The sequence below is a fragment of the Bufo bufo genome, chromosome 4, assembly GCF_905171765.1.
Source record: "Bufo bufo chromosome 4, aBufBuf1.1, whole genome shotgun sequence".
NCBI classification, from domain to species: domain Eukaryota; kingdom Metazoa; phylum Chordata; class Amphibia; order Anura; family Bufonidae; genus Bufo; species Bufo bufo.
This window is the reverse complement of record NC_053392.1, coordinates 262,740,337-262,764,206: the sequence shown is the minus strand read 5'-3', so window position 1 is coordinate 262,764,206 and position 23,870 is coordinate 262,740,337. Positions and strand designations below refer to the sequence as shown.

The 23,870-nt window shown below is 42.0% G+C and overlaps 1 protein-coding gene across 1 annotated transcript in view; it reads right to left on the bottom strand.

Annotated features, from left to right (window-relative positions):
- MCPH1 (microcephalin 1) overlaps positions 1 to 23,870 on the bottom strand; it is a 298,662-nt gene that overhangs the window by 259,108 nt on the left and 15,684 nt on the right. The window contains exon 9 of the mRNA XM_040428547.1: positions 8,621 to 8,733. Coding sequence (XP_040284481.1) covers positions 8,621 to 8,733 — 113 coding nt within the window. The remainder of the gene's footprint in view (positions 1 to 8,620; positions 8,734 to 23,870) is intronic.

The following is a 23,870-nucleotide window of genomic DNA, read 5'->3' as shown; positions in this document are numbered from 1 at the left end:
CACAGCACACCAACATCAAAACCTCATCCCAACTGTGAAGTATGGTGGTGGGGGCATCATGGTTTGGGGCTGCTTTGCTGCGTCAGGGCCTGGACAGATTGCCATCATCGAAGGAAAAATGAATTCCCAAGTTTATCAAGACATTTTGCAGGAGAACTTAAGGCCATCTGTCCACCAGCTGAAGCTCAACAGAAGATGGGTGTTGCAACAGGACAACGACCCAAAGCATAGAAGTAAATCAACAACAGAATGGCTTAAACAGAAGAAAATACACCTTCTGGAGTGGCCCAGTCAGAGTCCTGACCTCAACCCGATTGAGATGTTGTGGCATGACCTCAAGAAAGCGATTCACACCAGACATCCCAAGAATATTGCTGAACTGAAACAGTTCTGTAAAGAGGAATGGTCAAGAATTACTCCTGACCGTTGTGCACGTCTGATCTGCAACTACAGGAAACGTTTGGTTGAAGTTATTGCTGCCAAAGGAGGTTCAACCAGTTATTAAATCCAAGGGTTCACATACTTTTTCCACCTGCACTGTGAATGTTTACATGTTTCTTTTGATTGGACCACGCTGCCTCAGAAGTCACAGAAAATCCACAATCGAAGCCAGCAAGATAATCACGGACATGGGGAAGCAAACAGGCCAGTCAAAGCCTCTCCTCCTCTCCTTTCCAGGCTTCTATGGAACACCAAAATTGCATCCAATAGTGAAGTACCGTCATGCAAATTGGAGTAAAAAATGGTTTTATTATACTAACAATGTACAAGTATATTCAGGCAGTATACAATGGATCGATGGATCCATCACCCGACCCGGATTTCGCTCAGTCGAGCTTCGTCAGGGGTCTAAGCAACGTACCTTTTTGAGGCTTATTTATTATTTATAAAGTGAATGTTTACATGGTGTGTTCAATAAAAACATGGTAACATTTAATTATTTGTGTGTTATTAGTTTAAGCAGACTTGTCTATTGTTGTGACTTAGATGAAGATCAGATCACATTTTATGACCAATTTGTGCAGAAATCCATATCATTCCAAAGGGTTCACATAGTTTTTCTTGCTGTATATGCATTGTCTGGGGGACACTCTTTCTCATTTCAGAGAGCCTAGTATGTACAACCTAGTATGTAGTCTAGTACAGTGCATAGTATTGTGGGCCAGGCAATGCCCCTCTGGGTTTCAGCTTTCTTTCTTAAATGATAAGCATACAACTACAGCATAGCCTTCCAATCATTGCTCTGCCTTTTAACCAGGCTTGTTAGCTCATAGTCAACCTCAAGTCAACCTCATAGCTTCAACCAGTTCTTCCACAACAAAATCCCTATATCAGAGCAAAGGAGATAGAATCAGTTTTTCTAGTTGAGAGGCTTTGGAGGACCTGTGGCTGGGTACTATTTGTATTATGGAGAACACTTAGTATATGTGATGAGTACTGTAGGCTAGACAATGTGTCAGGGAAAGTGGTACCCCCCTTCTACGGGTGACCTCCGGGAACCCAGGACCGACCTTATCGGGGTGTGCCCTGTGAAAGGCCTTCAGAAGGCGACTAGCACTGACATCAGTCGCTGGAACCCACATTCTCTCTTCTGGACCGTAAACCTTCCAATGTACAAGGTACTGAAGGGAACCACGAAGAATACGTGAGTTAATTATTCTGGAGATCTGAAACTCCAGATTACCATCTATCATGACAGGAGAAGGTGGCAAGAGAGATGGTTCAGCAGGTTCCACATAGTTTTTCAACAAAGATTTGTGAAACACATTATGGATCTTTCAAGCCTGCAGAGGTTCAAGACGAAACGCAACTGGATTAATAATGGCAGAGATCTTGTAAAGACCAATAAATCTTGGGCCCAACTTCCAAGAGGGTACCTTCAACTTAATGTTCTTAGTGGACAACAACATCAAATCACCCACACACAGGTCCTTTTTTTAATCTTTCGTCCATTTTTTTCAAATTGATTTCAATCTTCTGTCACATAGATGACAATAAGGAAGAGAATCTCTCCTCTTCAGGTATACCAGAGGACCTTAGTCCTAGAAAAAGTACCAAACTGAGGGTGAAACCCATATGCACCAAAAAATGGTGACTTATCAGTGGACTTCTGTCTACGGTTATTCAAGGCAAACTTAGCCAAAGAAAAAAATGAAATACCACTCTTCCTGATTCTCGGAGACAAAACATCTCAAATAAGTCTCCGGAGTCTGGTTAGTGCGCTCAGTTTGTCTGTTCGACTGAGGGTGAAAAGCCGAATAGAAAGACAACTGAACTCCCAGACGAGTACTGAACGCCTTCCAGAATCTGGAAACAAATTGCGTCCCCCTATCAGACACCACATCAGAGGGAATGCCGTGTAATTTCACGTTATCAAACACTTGAGCGACGAGAGTTTTGGCATTGGGCAGACCTAATAAGGTATAAAGTGCGCCATCTTACTGAAGCGGTCTACCACCACCAAAATCTTCAGAGAAGAGCTAGGTAAATCAGTGATGAAGTGCATGGACAAATGCGTCCAAGGACGGGATGGTATGGACAAAGGAAGAAGAGATCCTGAAGGCAGAGTATGAGTAACCTTGGCACGTGCACAGGTCTCACAAGCTGCCACATAGCCCTCCACACTTTTATGTAAACCTGGCCACCAGAATCTCAGAGAAAGAAGATCTATAGTGGATCTGCTCCCAGGGTGTCCCGCAAGGACAGTATCATGATGCTCCTTGAACACCTTGTGTCGAAGCCCAGAAGGAACAAACAACCTGCCTAGAAGACAGGAATCCGGTGCCTAACCTTGAGCTCCCAAAACCTCCGCCTCAAGTTCAGGATAAAGGGTGGATACCACCACCCCATTAGCCAAAATCGGAGCAGGATCCTCCGAATCCCCCCCCCTCCCCCAGGAAAGCTACGCGAAAAAGCATCCGCTTTGACGTTTTTGGCCCCAGGGCGATAAGTGACCGCAAAATTAAATCTAGTAAAAAACAATGACCATCTGGCCTGCCTTGGGTTCAGACGCTTCGCTGATTGCAGGTAAGCCAGATTCTTATGGTCAGTAATTACTGTAATGGGATGAATCGCTCCTTCTAACCAATGGCGCCATTCTTCAAAGGCCAATTTAATGGCCAGCAACTCTCTATTACCAACATCATAATTAATTTCGGCAAAAGAGTTTTTTTTAGAAAAAAAAACACAAGGGCGCCATTTGCCAGGAGAGGAACCCTGAGACAACACCGCTCCGACTCCCACTTTTGACGCGTAAACCTCCACAATGAAAGGTTGAGACACATCGGGTTGCACCAGAATGGGAGCAGAAGCGAAACATTCCTTTATTGCAGAAAAAGCATGTAATGCCTCTTCCGACCAGACTGAGAAGTCCACACCTTTCTTGGTCATATCAGTCAAAGGCTTGACAATAGTGGAATAATTCAGGATACATTTTCTGTAGTAATTAGTAAATCCCAAAAACCGCATCAGCGCTTTCTGATTCTCAGGTCGGTCCCAGTCTAATACTGCATGGACCTTTTCGGGATCCATACGAAAACCTGAGGAAGAAAGCAAGTAACCCAGGAACTGCAGCTCCTTAACAGCAAACACACATTTTTCCAACTTAGCATACAACTTATTCTCCCGGAGGATCAATAATACTTGTCTTAAATGATCCTGATGAGTCTCCATATCGGGCAAGTAAATTAGTATGTAATCGAGGTAAATAACAACAAACCTCCCCACCAAAGGATGAAAAATGTCATTGATAAAGGGCTGAAAGACCGCCGGAGCATTAGTCAAACCAAAGGGCATGACCAAGTTCTCGAAGTGGCCCTAAGGGGTATTAAAAAAAGCAGTCTTACATTCACCCCCCTCCCTGATTCTTATCAGATTATAAGCCCCTCTTAAATCCAACTTGGAAAACACCTAGGCTCCAACAATCTGATCAAATAAATCCGGGATCAAGGGAAGGGGATAAGGATCCCGGACAGTTATAAGATTTAGCTCCCAGAAATCTAAACACGGTCTAAGACACCCATCTTTTTTTTAACAAAAAAAGAAGCCGGCAGCCACAGGTGACTTAGATGGTCTAATATGTCCTTTTGCCAAACTCTCGGCAATATACTCTCACATAGCTACTCTTTAGAAAGATTATATAACCGAGACTTTGGCAATTTAGCTCCGGGAATAAGATTGACTGGACAATCATACTCTCTGTGATATTGTCACAAATCCTAAATTAGGGAACGGTGATGAGGCTGAAGGGACCAGCGTCTCCCTGTGACCTAGACACAACACACACACAAAGTAGAAACAGGAGGACTTAGCTTGAGATGAGTAAGAAGCAGGAGAACCTTTAACAACCAGCTTAGAACTCCAGAAGGAAACAACCGCAAGGTCTGCAGTCAGAGGCGGGCTTAAATAGAGCCACTAAACAGCAAATGAGCAGAACCTGTGGAGAGGTGAGATCCTGCCCACAACAACAGACAGCAAGGAAAAACAGAAAGAACTGTCAGCACGTGAGTCTATCTGATCCTCTCAAACCTCTCACAGGGCAGGCAGTGACACAATGCTCCTTTTGGATTCTGGGAAAATATGTGCAAATGAGTATGTCTAATATCAGCTGGCATCAGAAAGAATTATTTTATCTTTTTTGTGAGGAAAGCTAATTTGCATAGCTTTGGTTTTGGGGGGGAAATATTCAAATTAGCTTTTCTGACAAAAAGGATAAGAAAAGTAATTCTTTCTGATGCCAGATGTTAGACATGCTAATTTGCATATATTAAAAAATAAAATAAAATCAGGAGTTCCGAGTAGCCTACAGAGGGTAGGTAACGAGTTGGGTGTGTGTACCTGCACAGACTCACTCTATCCAATCAGTGCTGCCATTTTCAGACTGTGCAACTTGTTACCACCCATCTGTACCCCGGCTGCAGACTGCTAGCAATTCATTCATAACTTCTAGTAGAAATAATAAAGTTATAGTACAGCATAGAGCAATAAGAATAGATGCTCCAGAATTGTTATTACATGGGGAATGCATAAAGCTATAAAAACAGGCAAGTCAGGAGTGGTGAAAGGTCCTCTTCAAGGCCTCATGCACACGACCGTTGTTTTGGTCCACACCCGAGATGCAATATTTGCGGCTTGGACGCGGACCCATTCACTTCAATGGGGCCGCAAAAGATGCGGACAGCACTCAGTGTGCTTTCCGCATCCTTTGCTCCGTTTCGTGGTCTGCAAAAAAAATATAACCTGTCCTATTCTTGTCCATTTTGCGGACAAGAATAGGCAGTTATATTTAATGGCTGTCCGTCCCGTTCCGCAAATTGCAGAACGCACACGGACACCATCCGTATTTTCCGAGTCTGCAATTTGCGGACCGCAAAACACACAACGGTTGTGTGCATGAGGCCTAAGGATGAGCAAATCCATTCTACAATTTCAGAATGCAAAGTTTCCCCAAACATTTAGATTCTAACAAAAGTTTGGGGGGATTTGTTTCAGACAAACCAGAGAGACACCCTATGTAATATTCAAGTGAAAGTGAGATAAGAAAACTAAAATATCCCACCCAGAATTACACTTCTCTCAATGAGACATGCAAACCAGCTCTCCTTCCAGAAGAACAAGAGAACCAGAATGTCTCAAGAAAAAAATTGCCTTGCTTAGCTACTGGCCTTGGGGACTACTCTTCACGGTGCTCTTTATCATTAGGGAGTAAAAAAAAATATTCATGATGAGCATTTTATGCCAGGCTACACTGCTCTATCCTTCTGGGAAGAATATATGCAACTTTGCATATCTTAATTCTGCTGGCATTAGACAGGATATCCCCTACTGTCCTTTGGGTTTCTGGGAAAGATATTCAAATTAGCTTTTCTTCCAAAACAGAGAGGAACGCTAACCTTACCTGATGCCAACAGACTTAAAATATGCGGATTTGCATATATTCTTCCTAGAAACCTAGAGTAGTGTCACCTGGCATATAATACTCATCATGCAAATTTTTTAGGGCCCCACTAATAATAAAGAGCACCCTGAAGGGTACCATCAAGGCCAGTCAGATAAGCAAGGCCATTTTCTCTTGAGACATTCTGGTTGTCTTTCCTGGAAGGAGAGCTAGCTTGCATGTCTCATTGAGAGTAGTGTAATCCTGAGTTGGATATTCTAGTTCTTTTGGATGGAAAATGGATTGCACATCTCACTTTCAGTTGAATATAATGTTTATTTGCTAGGCCTTTTAGAAAATGTGAGTCTCAGGTCAATTGGAGCATATTTGATTAGTCCAGAATCAAATTGGGTCTGAATAGAACTTTTCAAAAAGTATGACAATTCAGACCTTAAACAAATTTGAAGAAGCTTGCTCAGATCTATTTGAAATCCATTTTTTTTTTTAAAAACTCATGGTGAATTCCAAATTGCCAATTTTTTTTGTTTTTCAATTAAACTCATGGATGGTATTGTTCCTCAAGGCTCTTTGGATCACAGAAATCAATCGCAAACAATTATAATTAGTTTGTCAGTTGAGCCCAATTAAAGGAAAACGACATAAGAGGGATGTTCCACTTTATTAAGCAGGTTTTAAACAATACGGGAAAGAAAAAGGATCTCTCTGCTGCGAAAAGCATCAAATAGTGCAATGTCTTGGACAAGGTATGATAACATTAGATATTTCACGAAAACTTAAGCATGATCATTGTACTTATCCAATACAGCGAATGACGTAACGGAAAACTCTAAATGGCAGATTCGCTTTTTTTTGTTGTTTCACCTCCCCAAACAAAATTGAATAAGAAGTGATCAAAAAGTCATAAACACCATAAAATTATATCAATGAAAAGTACAGATAGGATCGCCCCGCAAAAGAAATGAGCCCTCACACAGCTCTGTAGATGTAAAAATAAAAAGCTTTTTTTTCAAGTATTTAAACACAAGAAAAATTATACAAATGCTGTAATCATACTGACTCATGCCACTCCAATTGGATTTTATTTCCAGCTGCATCGTATATAACAGTAAATAGTGCCATTAGAACGTATAACTTGTGTCGCAAAAAACAAGCCCTTATGTGGCTAGGCAAACGGAAAAATGAAAAAGTTAGGCCTCTTTCACACTTGCATTGTCCGGATCCGGCGTGTACTCCACTTGCCGGAATTACACGCCGGATCCGGAAAAACGCAAGTGTACTGAAAGCATTTGAAGACGGAGCCGTCTTCAAAATGCGTCCAGTGTTACTATGGCAGCCAGGACGCTATTAAAGTCCTGGTTGCCATAGTAGGAGCGGGGGAGCGGTATACTTACAGTCCGCGTGGCTCCCGGGGTGCTCCAGAATGACGTCAGAGCGCCCCATGCGCATGGATGACGTGTCCATGTGATCACGTGATCCATGCGCTTGGGGCGCCCTGACGTCACTCTGGAGCGCCCCGGGAGCCGCACGGACGGTAAGTATACTGCTCCCCCGCTCCCCGCTACACTTTACCATGGCTGCCAGGACTTTAGCGTCCCGGCAGCCATGGTAACCTTCAGAAAAAGCTAAACGTCGGGTCCGGCAATGCGCCGAAACGACGTTTAGCTTAAGGCCGGATCCGGATCAATGCCTTTCAATGGGCATTAATTCCGGATCCGGCCTTGCGGCAAGTCTTCAGGATTTTTGGCCGGAGCAAAAAGCGCAGCATGCTGCGGTATTTTCTCTGGCCAAAAAACTTTCCGTTCCGGAACTGAAGACATCCTGATGCATCCTGAACGGATTTCTCTCCATTCAGAATGCATTAGGATAAAACTGATCAGGATTCTTCCGGCATAGAGCCCAGACGACGGAACTCTATGCCGGAAGAAAAGAACGCAGGTGTGAAAGAGCCCTTACGGCTTCGGGAAGGCCGAGAGTAAAAAGGAAACAAAACAAAAAACAAACACAAAGAATAGAAAATTGCCAAGTCCTCATAGGGTTATACAACAGGTCATCTTCTGATGACATAGTCCGTATAAAGGCTGCTTAAATTGCCAGGTTACATACTGGATACATCTGTTCATTAGAGGCATTGTAAACCACTTTTCTAGCTACTCCATATGAGACAGTATACAAAGACTTTTAGAAGCTCTGTTTAAAAACAAGGATTACATTCATATTCAGCTTTTTTCATCTTCGCTTTTTGATTCCATGTGATTATTCAGGTTTACATTGAGAGCGTAAAATTTAACATCAGTTTTATAGGCAATACTTCTTTATTCTTCCAGCTGCTACCACAACCCTTGCCTGTTTTACACATACCTAACATTCTCTGCGATTGAGAGTTGTTAAATAATAGGTTATTTAAGTAGTGAAGGCAAGGACTCCAATATAGCAGATGTTTCTGAGTTTATTGTGCAAAGTAGACAGCAAAGTAATAACTCGCTTATATATTGTGTTTTATGCTTTTCACCTCTAGTCTCACTGCATACAATGGAGAAATTATCCCCACAGCTTTGTCAGTGCTGTTCAGAAGAGACAAGTCAATAAGCTGTAGGCATTAGCGGCATATTCAACTGCTTCGGTACTTTACCAAATCAATACAGATTTGTGCTACACATTCAAAAACCCACTGCTGAGCAAAACACTAAAAAAGCACCAATCAAAGTAATTTACAGTTCAACTGACCTTTCTGCTTCTCTCGATTTTCCTTGACTCCTCTGTGAATTTATTTCTTTGTTCATTAAACATTTCAGATATTCCGTCTATTGCATCAGAAGCTGAAGTTTTACTTTCAACACCTAGAAATCAATTAAATGAAACTAATTAGGGCTTAAAAAAAAATAAACCTTGAAAGCGCGTTTAATCAGTACACGGTACAGAACATCATTGACAAAACGGACTTAAGCGTTGAACATTATGATCACCCGCCCCCAACTGCTCATGTGTGGGACACTGAAAAATCCCATGTAACACCATTAGCTATTTTCATGCTCAAATACCCCATCGTCTAGAAGACTTGAAAGGATCCTCCAAGAAGAGACGCATTTCAAGCAAAAAGATGTGAGTACACTGAATAGTATTGGACATATAAAAATATGCCTGATTTTGTATTGTGCTACATGGCTGTAAAGATCAATCAACTGTAAGATATAAAAGCGCTGAGAAGAATTGAGAACACTTGAGATCACTCCTGTAGACTTCCCCGATCAAACCTTCCCCCACCCATGCCTATATCCATTCACTCATATCCCAACATGTTTAGTACAGAAGGCACTTGAACAGCTATGACCCAATAGCTGGAAGAAAGATTTGATTTCATGATCGTCTGCTCTCCACATCATAAAACACATCAGAGGTCAACAAAGTAAAATGCTGAGAAAAACGTTTTATTGATCCAAATTAAAACGACTGTAGCAATAGATAAGATAAACCCGAGTCTGTCATTAAAAGCATCAGGATTCCAAGCGCATTACGGGACTCTCCCGCTGCGCACCACATCTCTGCATGCCAGTATGATTTCTCCACTTTGGCTTTTAACATAAATCAATATAGTCTTTTTTTGCCCTTTACTCTTGTGCTAAAAGTGTCATCTGCTCGGTTGGCTGAGTGCTGCACGACAAACTATAGAAAAGTAATGTAAAACACATCAATAAAAGAGGAATTTTTAGTTATTAAACATATTCATCATTGAGTCCTTGGAGACAAGTGAAAAAGGGTCCCCCTAATTGGACATTGCCCTCTCTAAAACAAGCCAGCCTGGCAATCAGCCTACCGTTCTGGTTAATAAAGAAGGGTCCTAGTGGAGGTACTATTCTATGCCACCCAGTGGCATACATAGCGAAGTAAGGGCCCCATAGCAACGATCAAACGAGGTCCCCCAAACAGGACAGAAGGGTTTCTGCCTAAACCCTTTCCAATGACCCTTGGGCCATTAGCTAATAGTTGTTCCTTTAGAGCAGGCATCCTCAAACTGCGGCCCTCCAGTTGTTGCAAAACTACAACTCCCAGCATGCCTGAACAGCCTACAGCAGGGCATTGTGGGAGTTGTAGTTTTACAACAGCTGGAGGGCCGCAGTTTGAGGATGCCTGCTTTAGAGAGTAGAGTCCTGACCAAGTTTTCACCTCCAGTAGAATAGGAGATAATCCCAACTAAGACTGGGCACCCTCTTGCCCTGGGCCCCATAGCAGTCGCCTAGTCTGCTGCTATGGTAGTTACGCCCCTGATGCCACCTATATTCTTATATCATTTTTATTTTTTATTTTTTTACACGGGTGGTCCAGTTTTTTGGAATGGAAAAATATATATTTTTAAATATAGTACCTCTAATAAAAGGAACATATTGCCAAAAATGTTTCAAGGGTAGACATGAAGGGCAGCATAAACTAGTGACCTATCCCTTCAGCAAAAGCGCTGGGTCGCTTTAATAGACAGCCATTTTCTTTTGTATTGAACAGCACTGGAGCTAATGAGTCTCGATATACATGAGGTTCCAGATCTCCCCGCCGATTGGAATAGGAAAAAATATGTAAATCGGCAGCTAGGCAGTGCCATGTCCTCATGAATATCAGGACTCATTGACTCGTGCTGTATAATAAATAGCTGCAGTGCCGGAGTCGTTCAATACAAAATTTTAGCATGGGGCAATTAATGAATGTGACAAAAAAAGTGACAGATTCCCTTAAACACACAAATACAAGTCACTTGATACAAATTTCAGAAATGTATAATGGTGGATTTACACCGCACAGTTGTTGGGTAGATTACTGGAAACAAAAGTTACAAAAAACGTATTCCTAGTAATCTGCCCTTGTAAATGTGTTACCAATCTTTCGCCTTTGCTCATTCATCGGATGAAATGATCTTTCATGCAGTACATTAAAGGGGTTGTCTGGGCTTTTTCTATTGATGACCTATCCTAATAATGGTTCTACGGTCTCAGCCCAGTGCTGGATTAACAGCTACACTGCTCAGTAAGGTCTTCCATGTTGGTGCTGATTTTATGCGACAGAGATTATCAGCCAAAAGGCTGCACTGGGTCAATACCATAGTTAAGCAGAGGTGAGGTCAGACAGTTGAGGGTCAAATTTGGTAAACAGGCACAGGTCGAGCATGGGAAATCAGAGTGGCGTATAGCACACTTTTGCAGAGACTAGCAAGCTACACTATTTATTGCTTAGACACCCTCCCACAGGGGAAGGTGCATTAAATTAACTTGGAAGGCTAGTCATGGGCTGGAGTTATTAGAATGTGCGCGCTCTTTAAATGCCAGACAGAACACTTAACATAGGGGCAATCAGCGTTTAGTGGACACAGTAGCACTACTCTGGGGGCCATGTCCTCCAGGAATGAACAGGGTGACATCAATGAACACAGACAGCTGTAACACTGGAGAGGAAGATTGGGTGAGAGTCCCGGTACCGGTGCCCAATGGGAGCAGGGACAGCACAGACTGCTGGCATCACAGACTGTTACTCTTTACCTGAATTTTAAACACTGCACTACACTAGTCAGAAATGCCTGCCTTTAAAAAGAAAGATAGTACTCTGGGAAATGGTTCTTAGAAATGTATTATGGTGCTTAAACAACATGTTTTAATGCCATGGTTCTCCCTACTGGTCAATGGGTAAAAGCATGTGCGAACCCTTGTTATCTTGGTTTGCGTATGCAGAGCTAAGGGTTCCCCAAGTAACTTTTGCTGATCTGACACAAGCAGTCTTTTTATTTTATTTTTTAACTATCTGTTGGAGTTTTTGACACTCAGCATACCTACTGGCTTTGGAGCTACAACAGACTTCAATAAAGGTTCACTAGCACCCCAAAAAAAACTGTATAACTTCATTAAAACCAAACTGACAAAAAGACATTTCAATGTCACAAACTATTTTGTCAACAACTGTGTCACTGCAAGTAAAGTATACTATCTAATGCCACCTTGGGCCAACCACAAATGACATAACTGAAGACCACACAAAATATAAGCAACAGAAATATAGTTGAAAAAACTACCACACCAACTATTTACAAATGTTCAGGACCCAATGTCAGGATTCTTTTTGTTGGTAAAGTGCATGTATAAGTACATTTTCTTTGAAGCCCCGTGCAGACAATATACTGTAAAGTCATCTTCAGGAGACTTTTTATTTGATTTTTATTTTTAAAAAAAATGTGCTTAAATTGGTTGTCCAGTTTAATAGAACATCCACTAAATGGGCACAGTCCATGTTATGTCACAAACACTTACAGAACCTTTCTTCTCACCTGGGCTGCTTGTCAAAAGGCCGATTCCATGGGCTATGTAAACAGCACACCACTGAGTCCAGGGAAAACAAAATGGTGGTGCTCACGTGGTTTAATAACGTGACTGCTTTCTCACCCATCCATGACTAGACCAGTACAACTATTTTTTAGCACCTGTGCAGAATAGCATGTGGTCGTAGATGGGTAAGAAAGCGGTGGACTGTTTACATAGCCTGTGGATGGGTAGTCGGGAGGCATTGTGAGAAGAAGCACAGGTAAGCTGAAAGGTTCCTATGTTTTTAATGTAGCACAGCATGCTAATTTAGCACATACTGCATCAGTGCCTTTAAGAAAGGTCCCAAAGTGCAGGTCTGAAACACTGCGCATGGGTGAATAAAGTGACCACCATCCCTTTTTTTCACTGAAGCCAAGATACTGCCGAATTTTTAAGGTCAACTGTCCTGTACTCACAGGATCATTTAAGTATGGGTCAGTAGACCAGCAGGCTGGAACTCACAGCATAATTGATGACTGATGCAGTGACTTTGGGTCAGTCAAGCCTTGGTCAGTCTAAGAAATGTGGCCGTCACGTGGATAGTTTTTCCTGAACCACACTCATCTGTCTGAAATTAGCCCAAATGGAATTGACCAGCTATCCGACGGCAGCATAAACTGGCGAGATATCCCAAGCAAAAAACATTTGGTCACTAACAGACCCAGTGGTTTTGTCAAAGAAAATTCTGTCAAAAAGTGGCCTTTTTGACCAAGCACCATATGCACAATAATTGTGCATCCTTTTGTATTTTTACAGTGGCAAGATAAAGTTTGGGCACCCCTGACCAAAATTACTGTTACTGTGCACAGTTAAGCAAGTTGAAGATGAAATGATCTCCAAAAAGCGGACACATTACCTTTGTATTTTTATTTTTTACATTTTCAAAATAACAAAAAAGGTAAAGCAAATCTTGGTTGGTTAGTACCTAGCAGCACCCCCTTTGGCAAGTATCACAGCTTGTAAACACTTTTTGCAGCCAGCCAAGAGGCTTTCAATTCTTGAGGGATTTTCATCCATTTCGCCTTGCAAAAGTCTTCCATTTCTGAGAGATTCCTGGGGCGTCTTGCATGCACTGCTCTTTAAGGTATATCCACAGATTTTCAATGATGTTCTGATCAAGGGACTTTGAGGGTCATGGTAAAACCTTCAGCTTGCGCCTTTTATCTATTATGGATTTTCAACTTCAGTATTTTTACAGTTGGTGTTATGTTATGCTTCCAGAATTTACTTAAATTTTATTGAATTCTTTCCTCTACCAGTAAAAATGTTCCCCTGTGCCATTCGCTACAACACAATCCCAAAGCATGATTGATCCACCACCATGCTTAATAGTTGGAGGTGTTCTTTAATGAAATTCTGTGCCCTTTTTTTTTTTTTTCAAACATACCTTTGCTTATTGTGGTCAAAGAGTTCTATTTTAACCTCATCAGTCCACAGGACTTGTTTGCAAAATGCATCAGGCTTGTTTAGATGTTCTTTTACAAACATCTGACGCTGAATTTTGTGGCAAGGACGCAGGGGAGGTTTTCTTCTGATGATTATTCTATAAAGGTCATATTTGTGCAGGCATCCCTGAACAGTAGAAACACATACCACAACTCCAGATTCTGCTAAATCTTCCTGAAGGTTCCTTGCAGTCAAGCGGGAGTTCTGACTTGCCTTTCTAGAAATCCTACAAGCAACTGTCTCTGAAATTTTTCTTAGTCTTCCAGACCTTCTCTTAACCTCCACTGTTCCTGTTAACTGCCATTTCTTAATTACATAAAATCTCAACCTGAAAACGCTTTGCTATCTTCTTATAGCCTGCTCCTGCTTCATGGGCCTCAACCATTTTCAGAGTGTTAGGCAGCTACTTAGAAGAACCCATGGCTGCTGTTTTTTGGGACAATGTTAGAGGTGGCTGGGTATTTATAAAGCTTTGACATTTGCATCACCTGACCTTTCCTAATGAGGACTGTAAATAAGCCTTAACCCTAAGGGCTGCTTCACATGAGCAAGTCCATTGCGGGAATCACACTCCGTGTGTGAGCGTGATCCTCTGTTCTGGACTTGCAGGAACGCAAGGCATTATCATTATTTATAATGCTGTGTGCTTCTGCTTGACCTTACTTCTACAGGATCAGAGTGACATAAAGCTATCAGTATTATCCTGTAGCAGAAAGGTCAAGCAGAGGCACACATCTTTAGAAATCATGATAATGCCATGTGCTCCTGCAAGTCCAGAACGGAAGACCGTGCACACACGAAGCGTGATTCACGCAATGGACTCACCTAAGACCTTGGTCAAAGTTATCTGAGTTATCAAATCCTCTTGGGTTTGCATACTTTTGCAAGGCACTGGTTTCCTTTTTTCACTAAAAAATTGTGCAAAACCAAAATAATACACTAAAAGTGTGTTTCATCTTTAACTTTATGCCTTTTGATAATCATTTCATTTTCAACTTCCTTAACTTTTCAAAGTAACAGTAATATTGACCAGGGGTGCCCAAACTTGTGCATGCCACTGTATGCCGCTCACACAAATTTATTAAGATGCCAGCCCCACATAGTTAATTCAGAAGACTGTATGAGGCGCCAGTCTTAATAAATAGTGTGTCCCAGGATTTGGCCAGTCCTGCAACTATGTGATTTACATAAAACATTAAAATTTACGAGTAAGTCAGAATGAATGAGCAATTATCACATACAGAGATATCCGCAGTCAGTTGTCAATTCTCATTTCGCCTCTGAGAAGTGATGTCCAACTTTTCTTTTGCCAGTATGTCCAATCAATAAAAAAGTGGAAATATTACTTTGCAGAGAAGGAAAAATATCAAGAAAACAAAATACCAGACTCTAAACTTACCAGGGTGGATAAAAATCAATGATTAAAAAAAATTAAAAAAATAAATCAGATTTTTTTGATTTGAATCGATTTTTTTTATATAAAATGCTTTTTGAGGAAAATATATTACCATTCAAAAGGTTATTCCATCATAAAATAAAGATTCATTTTTTAATTATGCAGAATAAAGCTGTACGTGGACTCCCATATTGTTGAATGGATTAGGCAGTGGCTGAGGGACAGACAACAGAGGGTTGTAGTCAATGGAGTATATTCAGACCAAGGTCTTGATACCAGTGGGGTACCTCAGGGATCTGTTCTGGGACCCATATTGTTTAATATCTTTATCAGCGAAATTGCAGAAGGCCTCGATGGTAAGGTGTGTCTATTTGCTGATGACACAAAGATTTGTAACAGGGTTGATGTTCCTGGAGGGATACACCAAATGGAAAAGGATTTAGGTAAACTTAGAGGAATGGTAAAAAATCTGGCAACTAACATTTTATGTTGATAAGTGCAAGATAATGCACCTGGGGCATAAAAACCCAAGAGCAGAATATAAAATCAGTGATACAGTCCTAACCTCAGTATCTGAGGAAAGGGATTTAGGGGTCATTATTTCAGAAGACTTAAAAGGTAGGCAGACAATGTCATAGAGCAGTAGGAAATGCTAGCCGAATGCTCGGGTGTATAGGGAGAGGAATTACCAGTAGAATGAGGGAGGTGCTCATGCCGCTCTACAGAGCACTAGTGAGACCTCATTTGGAGAATTGTGCTCAGTACTGGAGACCATATCTCCAGAAGGATATTGATACTTTGGAGAGAGTTCAGAGAAGAGCTACTAAACTAGTACATGGATTGCAGGATCAAACTTACCAGGAAAGATTAAAAGGACCTTAACATGTATAGCTTGGAAGAAAGACGAGACAGAGGGGATATGATAGAAACTTTTAAATACATAAAGGGAATCAACAAGGTAAAAGAGAGAATATTTAAAAGAAGAAAAACTGCTACAAGAGGACATAGTTTTAACTTAGAGGGGCAAAGGTTTAAAAGTAATATCAGGAAGTATTACTTTACTGAGAGAGTAGTGGATACATGGAATAGCCTTCCTGCAGAAGTGGTAGCTGCAAATACAGTGAAGGAGTTTAACTCCTTTCCGACCGCCTAACGTACGAATGCGTCCTGGCGGCGGTTGATTCATTCCTCCTGGACGCATCCATGCGTCATCTCGCGAGACGCGGGATTTCGGTCAGAGCCGGCCCGCGCATCGCGGGCCGGCAAAAGTTAAAGGAGTATTTCGGCACCAGCCTGCCAGCCAATGATCGTTGCTGGCAGGCTGGCGATTTTCAAAAAATCTAATCAGAAGCCATCTAACACCTTATATTTATAAATATAAGGTGTTAAATGGCTTCTGTGCTCCTCTGCTGGTCCTTTTGGTCGGTTGGTCCCAGCAGAGGAGCACACATCACAGTGAGTAGCCACCACACTTAACCCCAGATCACCCCCCATCACCCCAATTAACCCCTTGATTACCCCTGTCAATCACCTAGTGAAAGGGAAAAAAGTGATCAGTGTAAACTGTCACTTTTTTTTTTCCACTGATATTGACTGATAGGTTTTAGGATAGTTTAGGCCCCTTGGTTAGGTAGTTAGCGTCGGTTAGCGCACAGCCCACCGCAGTCACTGATTCGCTGACTAGCGTATCGCCAATCAGCTTTTGTACTTTTATAGTATCTGTAAGAGCTATAATAGTATTAGTGTCACCTTAGCTCGCCCTGCACCCAAAACACAAAGCGTTTGCCCGATCAGGCCTGATCGGTCGCCCACACGTGCGTTCACCCACGCCCGCCCCGCCGCATTGACAAAAAATATTTTTTTTGATCACTGCACAATCACTTTACAAGCGCTGCGACGATAAAAAAAATCTGTTTTGATATTTTTTATCAATCGCCGCGACCTCCAGTACTTCGCTAGCCTCCCATTTGTAAGACAGGCTTGGTTTTTTTCTTGGGTAGTCTCAGGGAATACCCCTAAATTTAGTAGTCCAAATGTCAAACAGGGGGTATTCTTCTGAATAGGCCTACAGGCTTCTGACCCAGTCAGATGAGGAATGGGAACTCTCATCTGACGAATCTAGCGGGTCAGAATATGAACCTGTAGAAAGCAGTGGCAGTCTGACCCAAAGTTCGGACGAGGAGGTTGAGGTCCCTGATAGCACCAGGCGTACCCGGCCCCGTGTCGCTAGACCACAGGTTGCGCAGGATCCGCTTCAAGGGCAGCAGAGTGGGGCTGGCGCTGTCGGATTACGTGGTGAGGCATACACCAGCAGCGCAGCCCATCCTGGACCTAGTACCAGCACTGCCGTACATGGTGAAGTGGCGAGCACCAGAAGGGCAGTTGAAGCTGGTACGGTGGCACGTGCAATAGTTACCCCGTCGCAGCCACCGCACAGACAGGCCCGTAGAGCCCCTAGAGTCCCTGAAGTGCTGGCAAACCCTGATTGGCAGTCCCCAACTTCAGCCGCACCTGTAGTTCCCCCTTTCACCGCCCAGTCTGGAGTTCGGGTTGAGACAGCTCAGATCGGTTCGGCACTGGAATTTTTTGAGCTGTTCTTGACTGCGGAGCTCTTGGACTTAGTCGTGGCAGAAACAAATCGGTATGCCACTCAATTTATAGCCGCCAACCCGGGAAGCTTTTATGCCCAGCCTTTCCGGTGGAAACCAGTCCAAGTTTCCGAAATTAAAATTTTTCTGGGCCTTCTCATCAACGTGGGTCTAACCAAAAAGCATGAATTGCGGTCATATTGGTCCACGAACCCAATTCATCACATGCCCTTGTTCTCTGCTGCTATGTCCAGGACACGATTTGAGACCATCCTGCGTTTCCTGCACTTTAGCGACAACACCACCTCCCAACCCAGAGGCCACCCAGCTTTTGACCGGCTCCACAAAATTCGGCCCCTCATAGACCACTTCAACAACAAATTTGCAGATTTGTATACCCGAGCAAAACATCTGCGTAGGCGAGTCCCTTATACATTTTAGCGGGCGCCTTGGCTTCAAACAATACATCCCAAGCAAGCGCGTCCGGTATGGGGTCAAATTGTATAAGCTCTGTGAAAGGGCCACAGGCTATACCCACAAATTTCGGATCTATGAGGGAAAAGATCAGACCCTGGAGCCGGTCGGTTGCCCTGACTACCTGGTGTCACCCTTATTTGGCAAGAGGTACCATCTTTATGTGGACAATTTTTACACAAGTGTGCCCCTCTTCAGGCATTTGTTCCTAGAACAGATTGGCTGCTGTGGCACCGCGCGACCTAGTCGCCGGGGCTTCCCCCCAACGGCTCGTTACCACCCGTCTTGCAAGGGGGAAAAGGGCTGCCTTGTGTAACGAAGAACTGCTCGCGGTGAAATGGAGAGACAAGTGTGACGTTTACATGCTCTCCTCCATTCACTCAGACACGACAATACAAATTGAACGGGCAACCAGTGTCATTGAAAAGCCCCTCTCAGTCCACGACTATAACCTTCACATGGGAGGGGTGGACTTCAATGACCAGATGTTGGCTCCGTATTTAGTTTCCCGACGCACCAGACACTGGTATAAGAAGGTGTCTGTATATTTGATTCATTTGGCTGCATATAATAGTTTTGTTCTCTACAGTAAGGCTGGGAGAACAGGATCCTTCCTCAAATTTCAGGCAGAGATCATCGAGAACCTCCTGTATCCAGGAGGTTCCGCGGCCCCATCCGCCAGTGTAGTGAGCCGTCTACACGAGCGACATTTCCCCAATGTCGTTGCTGGTACCTCAACCCAACCGTCAACCCGAAAAAGATGTCGTGTCTGTAGCAGGAGTGGAATAAGGCGTAACACCCGCTATTTCTGTCCTGACTGCCCTGACAACCCTGCCCTATGCTTAGGGGAGTGTTTCCGGAAGTACCACACACAGGTACACTTAGCATAGGGATTGCATCTCACAGGACAGGCACACAGGGCTATTAGGGCCCTTACACTCACAGCTGCTGCAAACCTCTCCTTTCACCTGGGACAAAGTGCATAATGTACTTCGCCACATCTTTGGGCGATTTGCGCTTTGGCCATTGTCCCATTGGGAAGGAAAGGTTTGTCCTATAAAAAGGTAAAAAAAACAAAAAAATCACCGGTAAGCAAAAAAGTTAAACGTTCTGTTCAAAAAGTTAAATAAAGTTAATATGTTCCGTTCAAATTTTATTATAAAGTTAATAAATTTATTGCGTTGCGGCCTGTTTTTTTTTTTTTTTTTACCTTCCAGGTGGACCAACCGATCGACTAGCTGCAGCACTGATGTGCATTCTGACAGAAGCATTGCGCTGCTGTCAGATTACACAAAAGTCGGTGTATGCGGCGCTGCAAGACGAGATTTCTCCTCTGCAGTAAAAGATACGTTTGCCGAGGCATATGAGCTGAGGAGGCGGCGGTGTTCATATACTTTGGCAAACACTTTGTATAAAAAAAATAAAATAAAAATCCTGGCAATGATTTATTCATTCACATCGATTGATGTGAATGGAGAAATCTGGTTTGCCAGGGCATATGGGCTGAAGTGGGTATGGATGTTGGGCGGAGGTCCTATGTCCTGGCAGACGCCTTTCCCCTCCTTTTTTTTGGCAGAGATTTTTTCATCCACATTGATCGATGCGAATGAAGAAATCTGTACCATTCATTTTTTTCTTTCAGCCCAGAGGCTGAACGGAAAAAAAAATTTCATTACCCGTATGCTCAATATAAGGAGAATAGCAGAAACTCCTAATGCTGGCCATACATGTAATGATTGCGGAGACCCTCAAATGCCAGGGCAGTACAAACACCCCACCAATGACCCCATTTTGGAAAGAAGACACCCCAAGGTATTCGCTGAGGGGCATATTGAGTCCATGAAAGATTGACATTTTTGTCCCAAGTTAGCGGAAAAGGTAGACTTTGTGAGAAAAAAAAATAAAAAAAATCAATTTCCGCTAACTTGTGCCAAAAAAATATAAAAAAAATTCTATGAACTCGCCATGCCCCTCATTGAATACCTTGGGGTGTCTTCTTTCCAAAATGGGGTCACATGTGGGATATTTATACTGCCCTGGCATTTTAGGGGCCCTAAAGCGTGAGAAGAAGTCTGGGATCCAAATGTCTAAAAATGCCCTCCTAAAAGGAATTTGGGCCCCTTTGCGCATCTAGGCTGCAAAAAAAGTGTCACACATGTGGTATTGCCATACTCATGAGAAGTTGGGCAATGTGTTTTGGGGTGTAATTTTACATATACCCATGCTGGGCGAGATAAATATCTTGGTCAAATGCCAACTTTGTATAAAAAAAAAAAATGGGAAAAGTTGTCTTTTGCCGAGATATTTCTCTCACCCAGCATGGGTATATGTAAAAAGACACCCCAAAACACATTGCCCTACTTCTTCTGAGTACGGCGATACCAGATGTGTGACACTTTTTTGTAGCCTAGGTGGGGAAAGGGGCCATTTTTTACAGATTTTGATTTCAAACTACTTCTCACACATTAGGGCCCCTAAAAGGCCAGGGCAGTATAACTACCCCACAAGTGACCCCATTTTGGAAAGAAGACACCCCAAGGTATTCCGTGAGGGGCATGGCGAGTTCCTAGAATTTTTTATTTTTTGTCACAAGTTAGCGGAAAATGATTTATTTATTTTCATTTTCTTACAAAGTCTCATATTCCACTAACTTGTGACAAAAAATAAAAACTTCCATGAACTCACTATGCCCATCACGAAATACCTTGGGGTGTCTTCTTTCCAAAATTGGGTCACTTGTGGGGTAGTTATACTGCCCTGGCATTTTAGGGGCACGAATGCTTGAGAAGTAGTTTGAAATCAAAATGTGTAAAAAAAAGCCCCCTATCGCCGTACTCAGAAGAAGTAGGGCAATGTGTTTTATGTGGTGTCTTTTTACATATACCCATGGGTGAGAGAAATATCTCGGCAAAAGATAACTTTTCCCATTTTTTTTTATACAAAGTTGGCATTTGACCGAGATATTTATCTCACCCAGCATGGGTATATGTAAAATGACACCCCAAAACACAATGCCCAACTTCTCCTGAGTACGGCAATACCACATGTGTGACACTTTTTTGCAAGCCTAGGTGGGCAAAGGGGCCCACATTCCAAAGAGCACCTTTCGGATTTCACAGGGCATTTTTTACACATTTTGATTTCAAACTACTTCTCACGCATTCGGGCCCCTAAAATGCCAGGGCAGTATAACTACCCCACAAGTGACCCCATTTTGGAAAGACGACACCCCCAGGTATTTCGTGATGGGCATAGTAAGTTCATGGAAGTTTTTATTTTTTGTCACAAGTTAGTGGAATATGAGACTTTGTAAGGAGAAAAAAATAAATAAAAAAATAACATTTTCCGCTAACTTGTGACAAAAAATAAAAAGTTCTATGAACTCACTATGCCCATCAGCGAATACCTTAGGGTGTCTACTTTCCGAAATGGGGTCATTTGTGGGGTTTTTCTACTGTCTGTGCATTGTAGAACCTCAGGAAACATGACAGGTGCTCAGAAAGTCAGAGCTGCTTCAAAAAGCGGAAATTCACAGTTTGTAAACGCTATAACTTTTACCCAAACAATTTTTTTTTTATCAAAGACATGTAGAACAATAAATTTAGAGAAAAACTTATATATAGATGTCGTTTTTTAAAAAAATATTTACAACTGAAAGTGAAAAATGAAATTTGTTTGCAAAAATTTCGTTAAATTTCGATTAGTAACAGTCAGCAGCAATGAAATACCACCAAATGAAAGCTCTATTAGTGAGAAGAAAAGGAGGTAAAATTCATTTGGGTGGCAAGTTGCATGACCGAGCAATAAACGGTGAAAGTAGTGTAGTGCAGAAGTGTAAAAAGTGGTCTGGTCATTAAGGGTGTTTAAGCTAGGGGGGCTAGGGTGGTTAAGCATGCATGGGATAGGCATAAGGCCATCCTTCATATAAGATAGGGCCAGGGGCTATCCATAGTATTTAGTATATTGGGCAGACTAGATGGGCCAAATGGTTCTTATCTGCAGACACATTCTATGTTTCTATATGTGTAATTTTTTTGGTAAATAAATTCCATTAATCCATTCACAATGTCACGCTCTTCCAGAGGCTTTTGTAAGATTATTGGGCAGTTTCTCTGCCTACAAGATATTATCACAGATGCTTGGTTTACTTTTGCAGTTCTCAAAACTGAATTTGACTCAGCAGAGATCACATGCCTCTTCTTCACAGCAAAAATGTTATAACATGAACAGAGTTGAGAAAAAGACCTTAATCCTAACTTCTACAAACCTATGAATGCAGAATCAACCTAATCAAACTAATATGAAAAGTTGTTATTCTAAAAATCTTCATCTACTTGCATATTATAAAAGTTATACCAGCAAGAATTAGTCTTTATGTAGAAAACTATGATTTAAATCAAGCCTTACTGACTAGTGATTTAAATCATGATTTAAATCAAATCCACCCTGAAACTTACTAAACTAAAAAAAAGGTTTTCTTGTGTCAGGAGTGATTTATTTTTGCACTATGTGGTACCAGGTTAAAGGGGTTTTCTCATTTCAGTAAACGGTATTTATCATGTCCATATTGTCTCCTTTGCTGGCTTGATTCATTTTTCCATCACATTATATACTTTACACATATATATGAAAAAGCACCCATCTATGCACTCTCCTGCAGTCCCAGCTAGCAGGGAGACTGGCGGTTTTTCCTATAATGTGCAAAAACGACCACTGCTGCTGGATTACAGGGTGGTCGCAACCACGGAAACGAAAAGTATATAATGTGTTGGAAAAATCAAGCCAGTAAAGGAGGCAATATGGAAAATCACAATACATTAGTAAGTGCCTTCTATTAACTTTCTCTACATGATAAATGCCACTTGCTGAGGTTAGACAACTACTTTAAAGCAAGAAGGGGAACAAAATCACAACCAACGGGAGAAAAAAAAATTGCGTACAAAAAAAGGGAAAAAGTTGTTTCTATTTATTTTTAACAGTCGTCTTCATTTCTGGATCGCTCCATGGTCCTGCAGTCGCAAATTAACAGGTAGTTACTGAATTTCACAGCAATATATGAATACTTCCTATGATACTAAATACCTCACATAAGGGGGGGGGGAAATGGACCAAAGCTTTACAGATGGCCTGTTTTTTTTTTCAGCCTGAAACTATATACGACAATTATTCAAGCATAATAGAGAAAAAAATATATGTTAACGCAAGCAATGCCATAAAAAATATATTCTGTTTTATTGTTATGAACACACAATTAAGAACAATATAATAAAGAGGTATCCGTGTGTATTTCACAGTACTATCACTCACTTTAACATGAGACGATGGGCAGCCAAACATTTGTTGTCAATCACTTCCACGTAAAACTATGCCGAGCGATTACCCAACCAATGTGGAATGGCGCACTTGTTGAGACGCATCTTTTAATCATTATCAGCAGCACAATGTGCGACCCATGCAATTCTATGAGAGGTTTGTTGTATATATGAAAGCCAAAATGACCACCTCTCTACTTTTTATATTGGCGCTCCTGGTGGAAGTGTATCTTCTTATGTAAAAGGAGTCTTATTTCTGAACATTGTTTTACGAATTACACATTATTTTGTGCTGATCATAACTTACATCCTGTATTCTAATCCAGAGCTGGAATCACAATTCTGCTATTTGCTACTGGGCCCTGCCAGACATTCCTTGTATATAACCCTCTGGGAGGGTCAGTAAGGAGTACGCTCAGTGGCAGG